Source organism: Tauraco erythrolophus, chromosome 16, assembly GCF_009769465.1.
Source record: "Tauraco erythrolophus isolate bTauEry1 chromosome 16, bTauEry1.pri, whole genome shotgun sequence".
In the NCBI taxonomy this organism is placed as follows: Eukaryota; Metazoa; Chordata; class Aves; order Musophagiformes; family Musophagidae; genus Tauraco; species Tauraco erythrolophus.
In genome coordinates, this window is record NC_141480.1 from 13833245 (window position 1) to 13855870 (window position 22626).

General features: G+C 36.6%; 1 protein-coding gene across 6 annotated transcripts in view; it reads left to right on the forward strand.

Annotated features, from left to right (window-relative positions):
• GABRG2 (gamma-aminobutyric acid type A receptor subunit gamma2) overlaps nucleotides 1-20712 on the forward strand; it is a 66987-nt gene extending 46275 nt beyond the window's left edge. The window contains exons 7-10 of one of the 6 annotated variants that reach the window (XM_086621723.1): nucleotides 14782-14934; nucleotides 16983-17188; nucleotides 18995-19018; nucleotides 20437-20712. In XM_086621723.1, the coding sequence (XP_086477849.1) occupies nucleotides 14782-14934; nucleotides 16983-17188; nucleotides 18995-19018; nucleotides 20437-20712 (659 nt within the window). Of the gene's footprint in view, nucleotides 1-14781; nucleotides 14935-16982; nucleotides 17191-18994; nucleotides 19019-19714; nucleotides 19733-20436 lie in introns of all 6 variants that reach the window. The other 5 variants (XM_086621725.1, XM_086621724.1, XM_086621728.1 and 2 more) reach the window with 5 other exon arrangements.
• Nucleotides 20713-22626: the final 1914 nt, after the last annotated feature.

Consider the following 22626-nt stretch of genomic DNA (forward strand, 5'->3'; position numbering starts at 1 on the left):
ATTTAAAAAAATCATTTTCCCTCCTTGAAATTGCTAAAAAAAATCTGGATTTGACAGCTTATTTTTCTTTCCTCCGAAGATTTTACTTTCCTACCTGATGTCAGTAATATCCTCCTAGAAAGCTCAAGAGGTTAAAAATACACCCAAACACATTTGCTATCTCCTTTCTTAGCATATAAATAACTGTTCTATTAGAGCTAGTTTTTTCCATTTCATTTCCTCGCCAATCACACCTTAAGACTATTTTGCAACACCTACTTTTGCCAGCTGATGTTTCTGCTGTTACATGCTAGCTGTGATTGTGAACAAGATTAATTTGCACATTGCTCAAGGTCTGCACCTGGCTTCTGCGAGACAAAATGCTTAAGAAACCAGAAACAATTTGGAATCTGCACACAGAGCAGGCACTGTCCTCAGGCAAACCAAAAGCAGGAAAACGAGGATACTGTTTACCTCTTAAATATTAGTCCACAATAGACTTTTCTAAAGGAATGTCTCAGATACGAAAACACATACATCTGTGATATTTTTCTTCTAAATTATTCTAAGTAGTTATAAAAACTCACAAGTATGATTCAGAATATCTTATTTTTAATAGTCACAGATGTGAACTCTGGAGCACTCTTTCCAGGTAGTTTGGCAATCTTGCAGCAATGTAATGGATTTGTCTACTTAAGAATACGGAACAAAATGTCTCTGAAATTCTTTCACATTTCTCATTAGAAAAATATAGGTTTTAGAGATAAATGGCTTGCCTAGATGTAATAGTTTCAAAGTATGTTTCTAATAAATTTTAGATGTTTACAAAGTGTTAACCTTAAAAAAGTTACTCTCAAATAGATGAACTTAGAGATCCAGATTCTTCTCATGAAAATCATTCTAAGCTTTTATGTGTAGGATTTATGATATTTTAAAAGCTTTGTAAAAGTCATGTATGTATGACTGTATGTAATATATTCATGTAAGCAATATATTACTTATGTAATAAACATGACTTCGCGTCACATAATTAAATGATCTTTTATTAAGCTCAGTTCACGGCAAACTGTATCTTTGGAGCCCTAAATCCTATTAATCACCAATAGTCTTGAGGCAGGTGCATACCTTCCCGAGAAGTGTGCATTAACAGGGGTGACCTGCTCCAATAGGGCCGTTTGCATGTACAGCAGGAGAAAAGTACAGCTCATGTGGGGGAGAAAGTGCTTGTGTGAGACAGCACACACTGCTCAGAAAGTAGGTAGGCAACAGATACGTATTCACTGAGACAGAGAAGGCTGTTCTTCCCATGCCTTGAACATGTCATGCAAGATAAAGAAAAATGTTTTGTTCTTTTGAGTAATGTAGCCCCTGTAATAGCCAAACACAGTATCTTTTTCAGGATTCCTGAATTTCCAATTAGAAAATCGATTTCTTTTGAGTCGCGCCCATTCTCTTGAGTCAAAATGTCATCTTCCAACCAGTCCAAACTGGGTTTACTGTGCTAAGGAGAAATTTTACAAGCTAAAATTCTGGTCAGGACCTATGAAACAAGCTTAAATATATGCAGACATACATAAACTGGCAAAACAGAATATACGTTCCCCAGAATGACCAAACTCTGAGGATGGATTAACCGTAGGATATTTTAATTCCTGGTTTTATTTGTGAGAGTTTAATGCAACTGAATTCAACTTATTTGTAGAAGTTAAATGCAACTATCTCAGCTTCAATTCTAGGCAGTCACATATTAACAATTAGAAGAAAACAAGTACACTGTCATCCACCTGTATAAAGAATCATAGAATGGTTAGGGCTACAAGGGACCTCAAAGATCACCTAGTTCCAACCCCCCTGCCATGGGCAGGGACACCCTCCACTACACCAGGCTGCTCAAAGCCTCATCCAACCTGGCCTTGAACACTTCCAGGGATGGGGCATTTACAACTTCTCTGGGCAACCTGTTCCACTGCCTTACCACCCTCTTGAGTGAAAAATTATTCTAGACTAAGTGTTAATATAAATCATAAATACTATGTAATTACATAAAATATTATTTTCTTCTTTTTCAACTACTCCCATTAAATATTTCCATATAAGTTTAGAGCAGAATCTGCCAGATACTGTTGAAGCACATAGTGCACACATGTTCCAAAGAACCTCCATGGAAGGGAAGATGGGTTGAGAGAAGAAAAACAGCTGTCCTACAGCTCTACAGCAGTTCAGCAAGAGAGCTGGGACTAGACCTGGGATATCTTGCCTGCTCCTTCAGTGTCCTAATCGATAACCACACTGCTTCTTTAAGATATTTTTGGCCTATGTTATTTTCCAATAAGACTGTTTATTTTTTACTATGTATCTTTGTTGGGTACTTGTGCTCAAAGTCGTCATCTTACATTACTGAGCTGCCCTAGCTCTCTGAAGCCCATGACATTTGGTAGCTGATCACACTGAGCTCTAAAAAATGTTGGGTTTGATCTATACTACTTCTGCTCCTTAATGTTTTGCCTTCCGGGATTCTCATACCCGAGTGAGTTTTAGTCTTTTCTTGGTTGCTTAGATTGGTTTCCCGGGGGATTAAAACTAAATATTCACTGATGATATCTTCTAAAATATTTAAAGGAAGCCAAAAATAAATGGAATTCAAGTTCCGGAAAAAAAAAAAATAAAGTAGTGCTGGAAGTTGAGCAATAAAGCATGTTGTACTCCTCCCAGCATCCCTCAGGCTCTTTGTTTATGGTACTGTCTTTCCAGTAATCTCCCTGTGCATTCAGTGGAAGCGAGTTACTGGTGTTCAAGTGGTACTTTCTTGTATAAATATTTCTTCTGCTGCGGGGTTCAGACAGAATGAATCTGTGAAATCTGTAACTCCCCTGCAGAACATTGCCTCCATGCAGTCATGCCTCCTCTCTTCTGGAGAAGAAGTAGAAGAAAACATCAAGTTTTATTGTAGCCGTGGGTTATATAATACTATCTCCCAGCTCTGAAAATAACTGGAAACATCAAGATCAAAGATTAAATGTACTGTATCCCCAAATTCCTTTTCTCTCAGAATGAAAGGCTTTCAGAGGAATTCCAGAATGACCTTCGCCATGCAAGACAATTTATAAAGATGTAAAAGCAAATCTGAGACGTGGTGTTTTATGAACTGCATTAGCCCTGTGCAGTCATTTCAGCAACCAAGACATGCACAAAGCTTGTTAAACAGTACTAATTTTCAAGGGAGTTTCCTAACTTGTCTGTAAGTCTGTTGTTATTTAGATCAAAAATATTAAATACTTTCTTTCCTTCTATTGCCGTGTTCACCAAATAGGCCTGTATCCAATTTTCAGCCACTTCTGAAATTTTAGGAAGCCTAGAGTAGAGTATCTAGATCGCATGTGGGTCTCCTGTTCAGCCAGTACAGGAGCAGTTCTGTCCAGACTCATCCATTGACCCCAAACAGAGCCCTGATGTCTAATATCAGATTAGCTGAGATGACACCACAGAGGCAATTGGTCCACCTAAATCTCACTTGCTTTGGGAGTTGTCTGTCCCTTTTGATTGACCATTTGCTTTTAACTTGTTATTTCAGGTACTTAATGTTAGCAGTTTTTAATCTAGGCCTCAAAATGCAACCTTTAATTTCATTCCAATTTTTACAGATTGCATTTATCTTCATACCCCTGGACTTGTCCACACTCTCTTTTCACAGAAATCCTTTGCACAACTGTCTAGGAAGTCCAAATATGTAGACCCGTGATACAGTATAAATGTTGTGCTTTACTACCCCTGTAAAACAAAAGAACCACTATTTGGAGCTTTTTCCCTTGATGCAAACTGCTGAAAATTTCAACGTGATAAAAATTACATAGCTTTAACAATTCTTATTTCATGTCGTTTCGTAATTCTGGTAGTGTGTTTGATCTAAAGTACCAGGGATGTGGTGTACTTCAGGCTTTGAAGTACAGAAACAAACCAGTTATTTCAAATTTTCCCTGTATGTAAGAGCAGGCAGGGTTGGATGTCACCAGGAAGTGAGTATACTATCTCCATACCTTAAAATCAATGAAATATAATAAAACGTATTTCTTATTTGCTCACATTGGTGATTTCACTGTATCTCAAAACTTTTATAATTGTAATGATAATAGATGGAATATTCAAAATTAATCAAGCCATTGCTTTAAACATGCACGGAGCTCTAACCTCTAGGCGTGCACTTCTTTTGAAGCAGACAGCTTTTCCTTAGGTATTCAGATAACAACAAGATATCCAAAAGAGCCAAGGACACAGGATGCCTGAGTGTGTCAGGCACAGCAAGATTTCTGACAGAACAGCACCCCAACTTCTGTTGCCTGGCAAGTGTGGCTCTTTACTTTCTCATGTTACTTGAGATTTGTCATCCTCACATTTTCTCATCTCTTTTTCTATCAGAGTAAGTCAAACGGGTTATTTAGAAACCTAACCACTCCTAAACATTCAGAGATGAGACACTGAGCTCTCAGTCTGGGTTGATGCTTCCTAAGCAGGAGGGGAGTGGGAAAGAGAGCAGAAGGTTCTGTAATTTGTAGATTATTTACACACTGGAGCATAATGATTCAATCACAGCAGTTGCAACCTATTACATCGTGCTGCTGCCACATCTGAACACTAATCCTGCACACTAAAATCCTCCTATGTTTGCTAATGCCAGTGTAGTAACTTAGCTGCCTTTCAAAAACAAACAAAAAAGATCAGTTGTTTGTAATTATGCATCAAACTAGGAAAAAATGTGTAAATACATCGGGTCAGTAAAGTTCCTTTTTCCTTTGAACTTCCGGTATTTACAGATGGAACCTTAGAAACAAACACATTTAAGTTTACCTCCAATCCATCAATACATTTCCACATGCTGACGTTTTTCAGCAACAAAAAATTCTTAGGGTGAATCTTGTCTCTGTGAATTCAAAGGGAAAGTGGGAACAACAGTAATAGATTTTAATTACTGTCTAGTGTCATTACATTCTTTCTTCTTATAATTAGGAACTAATGAGAAGTAGAACACATTCTGTCAAATGAACTGAGAATACAGCACTTCAAGTGTAATGAGTGGACAAGGACCAAACAAAATCCAGAACTGTGGGGCAGAAAGTCATGTCATACATAAAGAAATGTCATTTGTTTGGATGGCTGTAATGATTCATCTCATTTTGCAGGAGTTTCATCAGCTGTGGTTGTCATTTCACACAAACATAAACTAATTCCAGTTCCCTTCTCCCTGCTCCCACAGGAAATCAAGGTGTTTGATATCAGACACATTCACACACAGACATACACGTTACTCTTCAAAAACAGAAAAAAAAAAAAAAAAAAAAAAAGAAAAATCTCTTCCCATCTCCCACCCTCTGTCTTGCTGCGCAATGTAGTAAGGATTCATCCTTTGGAATGTAAATTGAAAACCAGGCTTGCAGCTATCTGAATCCCAGCGATAATCTTATATAAACGGACTATAGTGCAAGCTTTGTCAAATTCTTAATATTGTTTTACCTCATTACATAATCCAGCTATAATCATGGCTTAGAAATGGATATTTAGAATCGAGGTGAAATCACTTAGTACAGTCGCTGTGCTGCATCAGCAATGACCACGACTCGCCCCATTCTTTATGTAATGCCCAGATGGAGCGAGCGCCAACGGCCAGGTAAAGGGCACTGATTCCAAGAGCTTCGAGTCTGTTGCAAGCAAACATCTACAATGCCATGGCAGATCTTTTCTTTCTTTGCCCTAAAGGCTCAACATTCACTGTGTTTTATTTCACATCATGACTTCCCTATGACACAATAGTGGTGTTTTGCTGCTAAACCTCAGAGAAAAAGAGATTGTAGAGCATTTTTGAAAAGGAAGAGACTTAATTATTTTTTAAACTCTTTGGCCCTTATGCAGGCTAAAACTAAGAAATAAGTCAATGAAAGAACAAAAAATTATGAAGGACAGAAACAATGAAAAGGGCATTTGGCAAAGGGTGAAACAACAAGAAGGTCTTGTGGTCAGATATCTAGGGGACAGCGTTCTTTCTGATTTTGTCTTTTCCCCAAACTTTTCATTTCTGGCTGTGAACGTCAATAAATCTTGAAAATATCAGCTTATGATCATCACTGTGGTCAAATTTCTGTGCTGTCTTCACGAAAATTCACTCATGTGCCCAGGATTCAAACACTCCAGTCAAAATTATTTTCCTATGATGTATGTAAAACATATTGCACTGGAGGAGCTAATATCATCTGTATGTCACAAATAACTGATTTTAGAAGTACTTTTTCACTAGTACTGAACTAGACAGACTTAAGAACCTTCTGATCTGTTGGAAGAAGAAAAAAAATCAAAAATAAATCACTTCCACCTATGCAAATTATTCTTTTGCACAAAACCTGAATCTGAATACTCATAGAAAGTTGTGTGTTTAGAAAAAAAATACGTTTTCTTTATATCACTGTAATAATAGTGCAAGACATCTCACTGAACCACATTTTCAGACTGACTCAGTACCCTCACCAAGACAGTAAATGTCAGTAGAATTCCAAATATAGACCCTGTCAGGTCAAGAAGGGAGATGGGGACAAAAGCCAAACAAAAACGCATCAGGACAAATACACCGATCTTAAACCATTTACATGATTTTTCATCCTAGATTAGAGCTGCACCGTATAACATAGCCCACAGTCTGACATTGGCCTGATTTGGGAGAGAGAGCTCTGACTTCAATCTCCCATTCTCTCCTTTTTCCTGCCTTTCCTGGGGGCCATAATCTGCATCCAGTCACTGCTGAGCAGAGCATACACCAGAGCTCTGGTACCATTGCCTGTTTTGACACAAAAGAGAAAAGGCTTTGTCCATATTTTACTATGCTTTAAAAAAAAAAAAATAAAATTCTCCACTTGTAGGAGTTTTTGGGTAACTCGGCTGCCCTCCAGTATGCCAGAAGTGGCAGAAGGGTACACAATATGAAGGAAACTGGTTGTTTTACAGGTAACACCCCACAAGTTTACCAAGTAGTTATTATTTATTATTACAGATATCTGTATAAAAATGGCACCAACCTGACTATTTTTTAAAGAAGTAGGATGCATTGAGGGTCCTTTTGGTCCCATTCACTACCATTTTTATAGTCAGTACTGGTCCAGTAAGTTGGTATTTTAAGACCTAGAGAGAATGAGAAGTTCATCTGGATTTGGGTATGTAGCTCCAGCCTAGAAACGCAACGCACAGCAAGATGTGATAACATCAGCTCTAGAAAAATAACTGATGCTTTTCACATATTGTAGAAATCTGAACATTGTAGACTTGGCCAATAAACCCTTTGGGCCTGGGATCATCTTGTTTTATCTGTGGGCACATCATGAAACAAACTGGTCAATGATTAAAGCTTTCAAGTTCTGTTAAAATAGTTCAGATATTTTTAAAGCCTTTTGTTTTCAAATTCATCATGAGTGTCTCATTTTTGGGTTTTTTTTTGAAATATGATTAGTTCAGAGTGATAGTTTACTTAGGGTACTGACATCTACAAACTCACAACAAAGATCTTACCCTTAAAAGAGGTATTTATAGAAATTATACGTTACTATTTTAACGTTATTTCCATGTACCAGGACTAAACCCAAGAAAACGTGTTTTTTCCATTAAACTACTATTTACCTGTTCATTCTTTTAAAAAAACTAAACAATAGGGCTAGCTGTGACCTCTGCCTAACAGAAAACGAGACTGTTGGCCGTATTAACAGTAAAAGAGAGAGAACAAGGATGTATCTATCAGTTATTTATGAGGAAAGAAGGTAAATTCTGGTGCCACAGTTGTTCTTCATTAACAATTTATGCAGTTTATCCTCATTACTTGTAGCACAAAGGGGATGTCACTTTGGTAAGATTTCTATCATATAAGAGTCAGTTTAGTTCTTACAAGTGTCTCTCTATTAACAGAGCCATAGAAGTCAGTCATGCCATTTGGGTGTTTGTCGAAACACTCAATGGGGAGAATAGTTAGAAATTTTTACAATTCAGTTTTCCACTGGCAGACTTGCAACCGTTTCTCATTTCTGTTCTGAGGTGACAGTGCCCTCCTGTGGCAGGATTTTTTAATTTGTGAGGGTTTATTGTTTGTTGGTTTTGTTTTTTTTTTCCTATGTATACTCCATCCAGAAAGATGAATTGGATAGGGTTTCTCATATATAAACAAGACATTTATTTATGTATTTGTTTATATGAGTTAATTTTGAGAAAACATTCCATTTCTATCTATATTTTGATACGGTTCTCTACACAAATCTTTCAAAAGTTTTGCTCTTTCCTGTAAGGTTTCTGTGCAAAATTAGGAGAGAAAAACACATTAGAAATCTGGACAGCTGATGCACGTCTGGGTCTGTATGAACCACACGGCTGTGCCACGTTAACAAAATTGTGCCTATTAGCTACCATATAAACAGTGACTTACATTAATTCTAGTTGCTAGTCATTTGATCTGTCCTTAAATACCAAAAGATGGCCTGAAATTTTTTGAGAGTTTGGCTTACACAGTACTCTTTTTTGTTTGTTTTTTTCACAAATCCATCTAGTAGAGGAAAACTTTAAGTTCTAAAAAGATATAATAAAGATACTTAGTAGCGTTTTTCTGCCAATTATTGATGCACCATCAATATTCTCCCAGATCGTTTATTTTCTTCACAGATTTTTACATTTCAGGCATAAAAAGTGCTAAATTATAAGCACTATTAGAATTACTAAAACACGCATTGATTTTCATACTACTAAACACTGGCAAAAATATTTAAGGTAACTGAATACTCAAAGAAAGTCCTGTTCAGACCTTGGGATAGAACACATGCAGTCCCTGCAGGAAAAGAGCTCCACAATAAAGCTCCCTGACACCACAGAGTCAGCATGAGGTGAGGAGCTCATGTTCTGTACTCTTTCAGCACACAGAGAAATTCTGGAGACTTTAGGTAGTGGACCGTACAATAGAACAAAGTTTGAGAAGAACAGAGCCACCTCTACCATCCCACTGTTTTTGCTGTGCCCTTCAGACTGTTGTGTAGCTTTTTAAGAAACAGAGAGAGAACGGGGCTAGTCAGGATAAAGTTGTCTTAAAAACTCTAAAAAAAATATTCATATATCTACAGACACACGTTTATGCACACATTGGTTGCTTTCCAAAACTTTTAACTTAGCCATGAAAGATTTTTGCAGAAATGCCAACAAGAAAAAAGGCCAGCCCTTTCCCTTGTTGAACTTCTCTGTTCAAAACTCCTTATATTTAACAGAAATGAAACACTGAATTTTCTCCACTTTAAAACTATCTATGAGAATGAACAGAAATGACACACACAAATAACTTGACCAGGTGGCCAATATATAATTATTGAAGCTCTTCTGCAGTTCTTTTAATAATTTAAATCTAGTAGTGACTTAAACAACAGAATCTTGTAATTAAGTGTGAGACAAGTCTCAGCTATAAGTGTTGCTACCTGAACTATAATTAAGACACCGATTTCCTGTGATGCTAGAAAGCTGTTCTTTTCTTTAGTATTTGTACTAGCTTCCAAATCACTTCTGAGTACAAATTAGAGGCTTGTTTCCCCAGTACCTTACACTTTGCACAGTCGCTTAAACATGCATAAAGAGAGTACTAATGGGTGTAATTTCCCATTCACTTCGCACAGGTATAAATGATTCCACAGTCAGGAAGCAAGGAAGGATCACACCCACAGTGCTGGTTAAATCAGCTAAGTGCAGTGTATATTCCCCCTGACTACGCTTCCTGGCACGACTAATTCCTTCTATTGAACTTTTGGGACTTAGCCAGGACATATGCGCAGATGGTTCCTCAAATCAGGAATTCACTTCTTCAACTGTCTAACAGAGCCTGAATCCTGGTATTCAAATTACTGTACCACACAACCGTATGGCAGGAGGAGCTTCTCAATTTCCAAAGTTTGCATAGGCTGCTTTGAGTTTGTGTAAATGAGGACGGCACAGGACTGTTAGAAACAAAGCCTTTTGTAAGGGCTTACTAAGGTCATGATCACTGGGTACTGATGGTGTGCAGCTCCTTTTCAAAATATCTCCTACTCTACAAGTGACTTAAGGCCCATGCACTTTCTCTGTGTGCAGCAGGGATTATTGCCACCAAGAGACATCTTCAATTTCCCATTCACAGAAGCAGTATGAAGATGCTGTGGCTCAAGTCAGAACCCTGCCCTACGTCTCGTGATCTTCCAAACATAATTGGCAGGAATTTGTATTTAGTAAAAAACACAATACGAGTATTTATATGTAAGAATAAACATGACCTAGACAGCACTTTCCAAGAGACTCCATTATGGTTTAAATATACGTCAGTAAAGAATCTGATCAACCGGTTATCATATCTTCTGATGAAGATGACTGTGTCTATATCTATTTATATATACAAATATAGATGAATACGGAGGAATAGGAGAAATACATATATTCGTACAGAGAGAGAGAGAGATCAGGTCTAAATACATTAAGGATGGCTTACTACGCTCTTCAAGGTAATAAGATTATTTTTTCAAGGGAGATTTTGTATTTCTTTAAAAATTGAAAATTATCTAGGTATTATTTTCTAGACATATGTAATAGTTATATATACCTTAGAATAGGTGGCAGGACTGTAAGGTCTCTGGTGAAAGGCTAAGTAATCCAAAATCTTCTAATTAGGGTGCCAAATGTTAAGTACATAAGTATGTTGTCTTACAAAGATGCTGCCGCGTTGCATTATCATTCATTTCTAGAAAAATCCAAAAGCCTTCCAAACAGCAATCCGGCAGTCTGAGAAGCTTTCTTGCTGCAGTAGACAATATTAGATAAACAAGAGCCAGAGCTCAAGGAAAGAGGATGAAGTAATAATAAAAAGATTTTTAATTTGCCAAGTGAGGACTAATGAATGACATTGTGCTAAAGATCAAGTCTAGCCATTTTTTACTAAAATAACATCTTAGTTGAACAGCTTCATGCAGGCATCACAGCAGGAGTGAAAAATCACCTCAGGCACAGAGATAATCTGAAAATAACAGAGAGTATTTAAGCTGATCCCAGCTGAAGAGTAGAGAAGTCCATGAATAGAGTTAGAAAAACCAAATGTGAATAAAAACAAGGCTGGGGCAAGATTCTATCATGAAACGCGTGATTAAAGCAAAGTACCATCAAGTCCGTGTTCCACAGAGGACTTCACGCATTTTACATTTTGGATGTTTGTGCTACGGCAACTGCTACTAGGTCCTAAATTGCACGGTTTCGGTCCCGCATTGATCTGTAGGCTCAGAGTACTCTTCTTATTCAAAATCTCAGAAGGCCTGTTGTACCATTCCAACATCACTTACATAAACTAGACAACACCAGTAAGGTGCTTCTCTGGACCATGCCACCATGTAGTTCTGTTTTCCTTAATGCTTTATTTACAATTGTTCGTATTACTTCAAGGCTAGAAGAGATATTGAATAGATTACGGAATTATTGGCTGGCTTTGTCTTGGCATTTCCTAATTATATTTGCTATTCTCGCTCTTACCTTGAAAAAAAATCCTCAGTACATTCAAGTTTCCAAAATCCCAAGTAAGCAAGGTAAGAAATAAGACGAAACATCTCTCTGTAGCGTTAACATTATTCCTTTCTTTAGAGAGATTTTCTGGAATAGTAGAATTTACTCCATTAACACAACAGCGTCTGGAGCACCAGCAAGCTTTCAGATTAGAAAGCAATGTGTAATTTAAAAGAATTAATGATTCCTTGTTGAATGGTTCTTCAGACTGGTCAGCTCCATGCTGCCTGGCAAGTTATAGTTGACACTGCAGTTTTTACTTCCTCTGGTTTAACTTGTTCCTTAGTGGAAATCTTAAAGCCCATATAAAACATATTTGGTCTCATTTCCTTGAGTTTTCAGTAAAATGTTTTCAATTCTACAAAGCATGAGAAATAAGGTCTGCCAGAGTAATTCTGTGGACTTGCACTACAAATATAAGGAGCTGACACACTGTTTCCTATGGATATCATTCCGGACTGTTTTGGATTTTTTTACACATATATTCATTGGAAAAGAAAGTTCTTGCATAAAGGAAGATGTAATAACATTTGCAAGGGTTGAACAAAATCTAGAAAAATTATGTCACTTTTTAAGTTTTTGGAACATGTTAGCAGAGATATGCTATTTCTAAACATAATTGGTTAAGAAGTCCAGTCTTAAAAAAAAAAGGCAAAGGGAATTGTGTTCAATTAGATATGAAACACTTCCACTTGGAGTGCCTTCAGTTTATGTAGCAAATGCTCTGTGACAGGACACTGCTGTTGCTCTATGGAAATGGATTGTCCTCTGAAGTGTATCTTGGAGATGACAGAGAATTCAAAGTAAGGTTTTATCGCTGCTGAATAGACCAAGACCTTTACAAGTTAGTTTTAAAAGCTCTTATGCATTGCATTTTGAACACAAAATACTTTTGTTTTCAAATAATGCATAAAATAGCGTAAAAATATTATTGTAATAGCTTACTGTATAAAACACTCTCCTTGCTTTAAGGGAAAAATCCAGACAAGTCTCCACACAGGCCAGATGATCACCACCAAGCTTTACGGGAAAAGCACACCAAAACAATGTATGTGGAAACAGCCTATAAAATTGAAGGCCTGAGGCTACTCTCTCTATATACACGTAGAAGTACACTCATATGTTGTGCACACCACAATTTGGCTTGGTTTACACACTCTGTTATGGAGCAAGGACAATGCACGAAGTCTTCACAGCATGCCTTGGTCCAGGTCATTTGGATTTATGTTTGTTTCCTCAGCACAGGTGCTGAGTTTTGGATTTGACTCTAATAATTTAAGAAAGTGCTGGCTTGTGTACTTACTTCTTATAGTTTCTGTTCTTTTCAATAAAAGATCCTACAAAGCAAGAGTGCTAGAACTATCAAATCAGTTGGGCAAAAAGACTTGTCAAAGTACAGGACAAAAAACATGGTTAAAGTAGTCATCTAATATCTGATATATCTGGTCAGCTACTCCAAAAGAGCCTAAAGCAGTTACATCTTCAGAAAACAAAGCAATAACAGAAAGGAAACATTTGATTTTTTAATTTCAATTCTAAGCTAATCTTTTGTACTTTTTTTGTTGTCATCTATGTTTGGGTTTATATTTCATCTCTTCTGGTATTTTTTTGTCTCATTAAAGTAATATAATAATACTGAGCGTAAAACCAGCCTTCTCCATAAAACTGTTTGCATGAAACTGCTGCTCAGCATAACCTCTACCATAGTATAACAGGAGAAAAATAATATTTTGAAATACCAATGCTATTTAATAGCATATATGACGGTGAATGAATGAAAAATTTAATTCTTGGAATTGACAAAATAATAACTTCTCAAGAAGTTAATGCATGATTCAGAGAGATGAAGAATGAGTCACACTAATTTTATGGCTTCAGCTTTATAGTGTTTCTGATCAGTGGTGTTTTTTTGGTTGTTTTTTTTTTTTCAAATATATGAAAGACATACACGTATAATACAAACTTATTTGTGAATTAAAGGGATAATCAGACTGTAGTTATTAAAATTGGTTGCTCATAATCGTATCTCTTTGTAAACCACACATGTATAATTTGGTTTTTAAGTTTTTGGTTTAATTATTACATAATATAATTAAATTAAAACCAGTTAATTCCTGGGATACTGACATCCACATTGAAAAAAACAATGTAACAAAGAAGCACCAGCCAAAAAATGATCTCTGAAGTTTCTTCTGTGACCAGGTTCAAAGGGATTATTCTGGGGGAAATTAAAATTTAAATTATGCCTGACAACAGAGAACTCGCTGTTAACTGAAGGTACTGATCTAAACAGAACACACATTAGCCACAGAGTCTCTTTGATAATACTGGAAAACTATCTCACTCTAAATTTGCAAATCCTGTTCTGTTTCAGTTTGAGACTTCTCTGGACCTCATATCGCTGAACTGCAATGAAGTCTTTTGTGGCCTGGGGTTCTGTATTTCTTTTACAATCAAGATTTCCCAGGAGTGCTGTAATCTGAAGTAAAGACAAGAACTAGGCTTTTCTAGTTTAGAAAAAAACACATCAAAAATGGAAGCTTTGCTGTATTCCTGAATCTACATGGAATTTACTTAATAGTTAGAGGGGGAAAAATCCCGGAAAAAGAACCACAAAACTATCAAACAGGAATGATGTGTTGTGCACATCAGAGTAACATATAAACTGACTTTTTTTGGCACTTAGGAAATGTGGGTTCAAATCTTTTTAGAGGAGGTAATACAACATAAGATCTGCAGGCAAATAAAAAATTAATTATTGACACAGGCTAGCCCTGAAGAATAGTTGAGAACATGAATAACTTAGAACGTACATCTGAAAGCATGCATTATTTGAGAGCAGAGCTGAGAGCATGCTGACAGGGACAACGTGGTGACTGGCGGTTTGCCGGACCACCGCCACCAGGAGAACGATGCCAGGCATTGGCAAGTTATGAGGAATGACTTGGGTAGAAAGAAGCCTGCTGTGCAAGGGAGCGTGCTCTTGAAATCTTAAAGTGCAAGTTACCTCAGTAAACCTGCAGGACTGTTTACTTTCCCATTGTGGAAAACCCACCTGTTCTTGAGCTATACCAGTGCTGGAGAAGTACGCATGTGTTTGCCACTGGTATATCTGGTAAATCAGTTTGATATATATGCCCCAGGCACAGAATAGGAAAACTCTAGCTATTGTATGGAAATTCTGTGTTGGGTTTTGAACATATTATTCTATGTCTGTATGCTTTTATTTTACAGGAGACTATGTAGTCATGTCTGTTTACTTCAACCTGAGCAGGAGAATGGGTTATTTCACTATTCAGACCTACATTCCCTGCACACTTATTGTTGTGTTGTCCTGGGTCTCTTTCTGGATTAATAAGGATGCAGTTCCAGCCAGAACATCACTGGGTGAGTTGTTTTTTATTCTCACTTTTATTCAAGTGTTACGATGTTTAATTGACACCTCTGCACATCACCAGTTTGTCAATGTAAGAGGAGAGACAATTTCACGCAAGTTCTCCTTCTTTAGGGGGATGTAGTGATTTCCAAGGAATAACACAGTCTAAACCATAATTGGCTCTCTTCCTTTTTACTGTGTCAGATCTTAACTCTGAGTATTGCAGATTGCCTACAATATAAACTTTTGCATCTTTTCTGATGACAGCAGTATTTTTTATAAACACCAAGAGGATGGGGAACATTGCTTGATTAGAGGCAGAGACACAACAGTTCTATTTGCTCTACTTGCACATCACGGCAAGTAGCCATACAAATGAACTAAATACCAAGAAGAAATCAATCTTTCTGGCTGTGTGCTGCAGTGGTAAAAGGGGAGAATGTAGTACCCTGACTTCTGCTTTAGGGACCAACAATCAAATGTAGCCTTTGAGCCACAAAATCAGCCGAATTTGGTGGTGTCTAAAATCCTACGCATGAAAGCGTGACATGTTATTATTCAGAATTGGCAATTTCTACACACTTAGAAACTGTGCCACAAGTAAACTGAGAGCAACCAAATTAGCCTTGCTCGTGCAAAGTAGCTGTAGCTTTAAGAATCAGCAAAGTAGAAACATTCAACTAAAGTTAAACATTTGCTACTGCTGCATTAAATCCATGCAAATGAGAAACATTTTAGTTTTTCCTTCTACATTTTCATTTCTTCACAGAACTACAGCACAGAGCCCTGGAGTGCAAAATGAGGGACAGAAAGAAACACAGGAACAGACCAGGGGCTTCCATGAGAGACAGTTCTAAGAATTTTATTGTCTTTTTCATGTCCTCTCTAAAAAGAGGTTATAAAATATACTTTAAAGAAGTATAAAATTAATAAAAGTATTCGGCTGTTATTTTAAATTTTACTTCGATATACAAAACAGACCGGCTCCCTCTCTTGAGAATTAGTCTATGTGTACCACTGAGGAGGTAAAATCAGAGGTATGAAACTTGCCACATAAAATGTGATGGATTTTAACTATTCTGATGCATCTTTCAAGTTCTTCACATCATAGTACAGGGAATAATGTTCAGAAGGGATGGTGAGGTATGTCATGGTACTTCTCAGTTATAGAATCCAGTCACTTGTGAAGGCCAGAGAGAAATCTGACCTCATAGCGTTACAAATTATAAGGAGCCCTGAGAGACTCTCCCTTCCAGCTTGATATGCAAGAAATCACTTAAATAACAAGCAGCAGATGATTTTTGTGGGGCTGGCATCTTTTGCGTACAACTAGAACCCATTTAGGCAAGAGAAAGGAAACAGTTTCTCCCTTTATGTAGCACACATACAAATCTACACACATTTTGTCCTGCAGTTTCTGCTGGATTACATGCTTTCTCAAGCATTTTCATTAATTTCTACCTCTACCTAAGAGCATCTCTTACTGACACTGGCATGATTACTCTGCAACTAAAAATAAGGAAAACTTATCCCAACAGCACAAAAAGTTTGAGATTGGTCTTGAGGTTACTTTGAAGAGTGGAGTAAAGTGATTTTTATTCTCCACCATGATTTTCTCACTCTGACACAAGTTCTCTCTAGCTCTGTTTAAGAGTTCGAGAACACAAACTATAAAACTAATTTTCTCAATTAAAAGGAATTTCTAAATTTCTCAATTTAATTTCTAAATTAAATGAAGGCCCTTTAGAAGTATGCTACAAAACTAAAAAACTAAATTAAATTTCTTAGAACCAGAATCCATCTAACCAACATATTCCAGAGAGCAGCACTTGCAGTGACCATGCAAAAATCTTTCAGACCTCGTGTTATCCTCAAAGCTCTCCTTGAATTCATATTTTACCACTGGCATGTGCCGTTTAGTATCTTTGCTATATGTTTGAACTCCGGGTATACTTCAAAACCTCCAGGTATACTTGAAAACCAGTCAGAGAGATAACTGGCAAAATCAGCTTGTTACTTAAAGTAATAATATTTCTGTTATGTTCTATCTATCTACCAGGTATTACAACTGTCCTGACAATGACCACCCTAAGTACAATTGCTCGTAAATCTCTTCCCAAAGTCTCCTATGTGACAGCAATGGATCTTTTTGTGTCAGTCTGCTTTATTTTTGTTTTCTCTGCACTGGTGGAATATGGAACTTTGCACTACTTTGTGAGCAACAGAAAGCCAAGCAAGGATAAAGACAAAAAGAAGAAGAATCCAGTATGTATCTTCTTACCAGCAAGGTCTAAAATTCAATTAGGTTTTCCGAGAGAGCATTTAAATCTGTCCTTACGCTTGCACTTTCTTTTCAGGCCTTACTATTACATAGATACTCTTCCTTTGTATTAACAGGAATGCAAACATTCACCTTGAGATTGAAAAGCTCATATATTATGATTGTTTGGATGCTAGGGAAACTAACTTCTTTGAGTAAGGATCCTTTTAACCAGAGCGTTCTGCAAATCACAAATATCACCAAACCCATGCTATACATTACAGACGGAGCTCTTGCTGTGACCTGTATGGAAGAATTGTCAGTTTCTCCATCTTATTATCTCCATTAACTTCTGTCTGTATTATTGACATGAGTCTGTTTTTCTTATCAGGACTACAGTTAAACATTTATATTCCAACTACAGAGTGTGGTTTTTCTGATTTCCCCTTAAGCATCTGTTTCCTTTTCATTGTTTCCTTTTCTTCTTTTTCTTGTATTTCCTACCTCCTTTATCTACTTCTCTCCCTTAGAAAGTGATTTGCCTAGCAGTTTACAATGTTACTTATGCTACACAATAACAAAAAGTTGTGTATAATAGTCACAAAAATACCCTCAGAAGGAGTTTGGGGCTTTGCCCAGAGAGGAAAAAAAGTATGCTGCTTTTTTTGTCCAGAATAGATTTCTCCTTACCTTTTGCAACCGAGCTGATAAGTCTATTGTCTAGAATCTCTGAGGTGAAAAGAATTAGTATAAAAACCTAGAGGGAAAAGTAGCCTAATCATCTACACAAAAAAAAACAAATATGCCTGTTAAAAATGTGAAGAACAAGTGTTTTACATTAATAGAGAGTATTTTTAAATCTATTTCTGGCATCGAGGAAAAAGTGAATTCACGTGGATTTGCTCTTCTAAAATCTTCAAGGACTTTTGAAGATATGCTTTTAGTTATACAACACAAAACGATTATATAAAAACTAGTAATTAAAGAATCTTCTATTACACATTATTGCTCTAATTTAATCTTTAAAAGCTGTTGGGAAGTAGACTCTAAAAAAAAAAAAATAGATGTACTCTATAGTGGATAAACAGCTGGAAAAACATCTATAAGACTACAGAGGAAGAATTCTCACCCAACTTTAGGTATGCTAAAGTTGGATTTGGTCATAGGCCTCTATTTCAGTCACAAGAAAGAGGCACTTCCGGAGGGTGACTTGTCCCGGCCTGTCTTAGTCTGAAATAAAAGGCTGTCCATGGACATGAGTGTCTTTCACAGTCAATTAAAGGAGCAAAGATTAACGACCTCAAATCTGATGTCCATATAAGGGCAGATGACTTGTTCTTTACATTACTCATGTGTGAGCATTTGGGGACAAACAGAACTATAACTGATTGCCTGGATCCTAATCACAGAGTCTAGAAAACTTACAAGTAGAGTGCTCAGGACCCAACCTGCAGGTAAAGTTTTTTTTCTAAAATGTGTTTTTATAAACTGTGAACAATCTCTTTCAAAACAGTTCAACATAAAAGATTGGAATCCCCTGGGAATATGAAAAGATCTAAATGGAGTCTGATATCTTATGTCTTTGGCCCGGATGTAGTTATGAGACAGTGAGAAGTCAAAAATGTGGGGGTTTTATATTACAGATACTTGTTTCAATTGCTATTATCCCAAACTTTCTATAAATTTAGTTCTTTTTGACTTACTATGTTTTAGAAACATTTTTAATTTACATTATTTTTTTCTCTTTCTTTCCTTTCTTTCTTTAATTTAAAACAAAACTCTGATTCTCTTTTCTGTCTACAAAATGAAAGCTTCTTCGGATGTTTTCCTTCAAGGTATAATGTTTTTTGGAATAGAAATTCACTGCATGCGACTGCTGAATTTAACTATTAGAGCTTATATGAGAGTGGTGTTTTGTTGTGGGTTTTTTTTAATGAGACATCTAAGCATTCTACTCAAGGTAACTCCCTAACCAAGTAGAATGGTTACACATTTCTAAACAATTTGTAGAGTTGATTCAGCAGCCCAAATACCGATTCACTATGGTTCTGAACTTGCCTAAGTTCAAGAGTGACCTACGTTATTGGATCACATGAATTAAGAGAGTTTAATGTTAAAACATTTCTGCTCCTCTCTTTCTCAATTTGCCATGGGATCCAATAGCACCAGCTACACCAGAAGCCTGCAATACACCCTTTTAGAACTCAACTCTGACCTCACCTTTTTAGCCTTTGTGATTTCACCCCAAATTATGAAACCAAATCTGTTCTGATGTTGACCTGAACAAAATTCAATGTCATCATCAATTACTCAAATGCTGTTCCTTATGCAAAAAAGTCAGAGTTTTGAAAGGGTTTAAGATGCATATATATTTTTAATGCTGTCACTGTATCAACACACAAATTTGCAAATTAGCAAATATATCCAGCTATGTTCCACATCTAAACCTTATCTTCATTCAGAAATGCAGAGATTTCATCAAAATACGTATTTCTGAAATAGAGTTGTTATTTTACCCTAATAACTATTAGCAGGAAATTTCGATGCCTGTCATCCTAGTGTTCACCAAGTGCTCAAATGTGTTTTAAATGCTTAATTTGCTCAATTCATTCCAAATATACATGTGTGCATATATATGTACAGCCACTCTATAAAATTTGGAACATGTTGAACCGTCTAGTTGGTGAACATTAGCACATGGTGGACTGCATATATTCAAACAATTGGAGAGTCTTCTTAAAGATTCTCCTAACCTTATTCAAAAGACCCAGTTTTTGCCTTTTTTTCCTGTGTATATATTTGCTCCTATTTCCACACAAACGAGCCCTATATTAAAATCCTGCATTTACAATTGATTATTTCAGTTCCCTCCATGAGCAATACACAAATTGTCTTCAGATACCAAGCAGCTATGTAAAATATAAAACACAAGAAATTCAAAATACTGTCAACTATATGCCTGAATGTTTCCTTTAACCTCTAACATTTACTTAGTTTAGCTTTAAAGCTAATTGTCTGCAGCTGTTAACTTTATATTTGTGCTGCTTTTCTGTAAAGTTGAAGAGTATGATGCAACTGATTTTAATAAGTTCAAGCTAACATTACCATTAGAACTCCTTGGCAATTTCCCATGTGCCCCATGCAGAACCATCGTTCACATGTTGACCATTAGTCTTTGTCTCCCTGCTGGTCTGGTAATAATAACAGTCTCTCCCTCCTGCCATCTTTTTCTTTTTCTGCCACTCCACCTTAGGCACCTACAATTGACATCCGGCCACGATCAGCTACTATTCAAATGAACAATGCTACACACCTCCAAGAAAGGGATGAAGAATATGGGTACGAGTGTCTTGATGGCAAGGACTGTGCCAGTTTTTTTTGCTGCTTTGAGGATTGTCGAACAGGAGCATGGAGACATGGAAGAATACATATCCGCATTGCCAAAATGGACTCCTATGCCCGCATCTTCTTCCCAACTGCCTTCTGTTTGTTTAACCTGGTGTATTGGGTATCATATCTTTACCTTTAAAAGCAGAGGGAAATCAGTGATATGAGCCTTACTCACTGAATTTCTTAGAGATATGGTTTCCTACGTCCACTTGAAGTATTTACGATGCGCTTTATAGTGGTCTGAATTCTTTAGTGCCATAACCCAGTAAACATCAATCATATCATTCGTCCAAAAATTGCCATAAGGTTATAGTGAATTAAATGTCTGTTCAACATGCCGAAATAATTTGAAATAAAAATCATAAAACAGGTGATACACAGCTATACCTGCTGGAATAGAGAGAAACAGAGCAGACAGGGCAAGAGGAGCACGGCAACATCACTTAATAGTTGGTACTGCTATTTCAAACAGGAGAGAGAGAGAGAAGGATTCCCAAGTAAAGTGCTGTACAGTTTGTTAACATTGGCTATAATTATGCTATAGCTTTATTCTCTGTGGGCTTTTCTTTTTGGAAGAGTCATCTCTCACTTTGAATAGGTATTATTAAGCTAGGAAAGTAACTTCTACTCCCACCAAGATAAAAATAGACCTTTCCCTTTGCCATCCCTTTAAGAGCACATGTACAATGCTGTAAATATTTCAATACCTTGTAGTACAGAAATTCTAGTGCATGCATCTTTGGGGGGCCAAAATAAATGAAACAAAGGTACCATGAAGTTTCGTCTTTTATTTTGTGTCTCTGGATGTGCTATCGTAATTGAAATGTGGAGAAATATTTCTTTTTCCTTGAAAAATTACCCCTTTCCCTCATGCATGGAAGATCCAAGCAGACAGCACTTTCACGTAAGCCATTAGAGAAGCCTTAAGGATTCAAATAAATAACATGTAGACAAATCTGTATGGCCAATATAATAGCTCATAAAGTATACTGTATGTGTCTGCTGCAGTTGTAGCCTTCATTTGCCATTGATAATGTTGCTATATTTCAACTGAATTTCTAGTGATTATACATTGCAAGATCTACTTCCAAATTTAATCCATGTGCTTCTATTGTTCTTTTCCCATGTTGACCTCTGCTTTTTTCCTTACAGAAGTGTTAGTGTTTGTTTTTTTTCGTTATTCAATCCAGTCCAGCAAAATAGTTTTTATTCTAGGAATTATTTTTACGTAAGAGCTTCCAGTTAATTTCGAAACATTAGATTTTGTATTATACACACACACAATTCTCTGCCCATCCGTGCCCTTGATGAGCGATAGTTGTTGTCAGTGCTGCTTTTCACTCGGTGAGTACCTTTGCTAAAATAAACCTTTACCATGGCTAGCACACAGTTTATAGATAGCCTTGAAAATAAAAGGGAACAAAGGGTGTCTTGGCTACTAACCCACATGTATGCAGTTTATGTGTATTTAAAACCTTCAACCCACCCGGGTCAATCTTGAAAACCTTTTATCCACTGGTTTTCAGAACCTGTATGATGCTCGATTATGCAACCTTAAGCACATGTAAATATGACTGACTTTTTTTTTTTATTTGTCAAAGCTGTAAAACGTCACCTCCAGGAAAGTAGGCTTGCAGACTGAATAGGGAGATACATAACTTATCATTATAGAATTATTAAGAGCTAAAATGGAGGAAAAGTAAAGTTTTCCAATGTCTGTATAGTTTTGGAAATAAAAATGTATAAAAAGGAATAACTCTTGATCATCAATTGCTCCTTGTCCAATGTATTTGAAACATTTTAATAAAGGAATTGCACACACATGTGGACTTTTTCAATAAAACTGCTGCACTCAATTCCAGTTTTCTTGTGATTAGTTTGTTAAAAGCATGCTTCAAGGACTAGACTGCTTGACTATTTTAATTCATCAGCTGCCTAAATATAAGTGAATATAATTCCCAACCATCTGCATTGTCTCATTTTGTAGTTAAATGGCTCACCCACATAACTTTCAAGGATAGAGATTAAATCTTTAAAAACATTTTGAAGATTA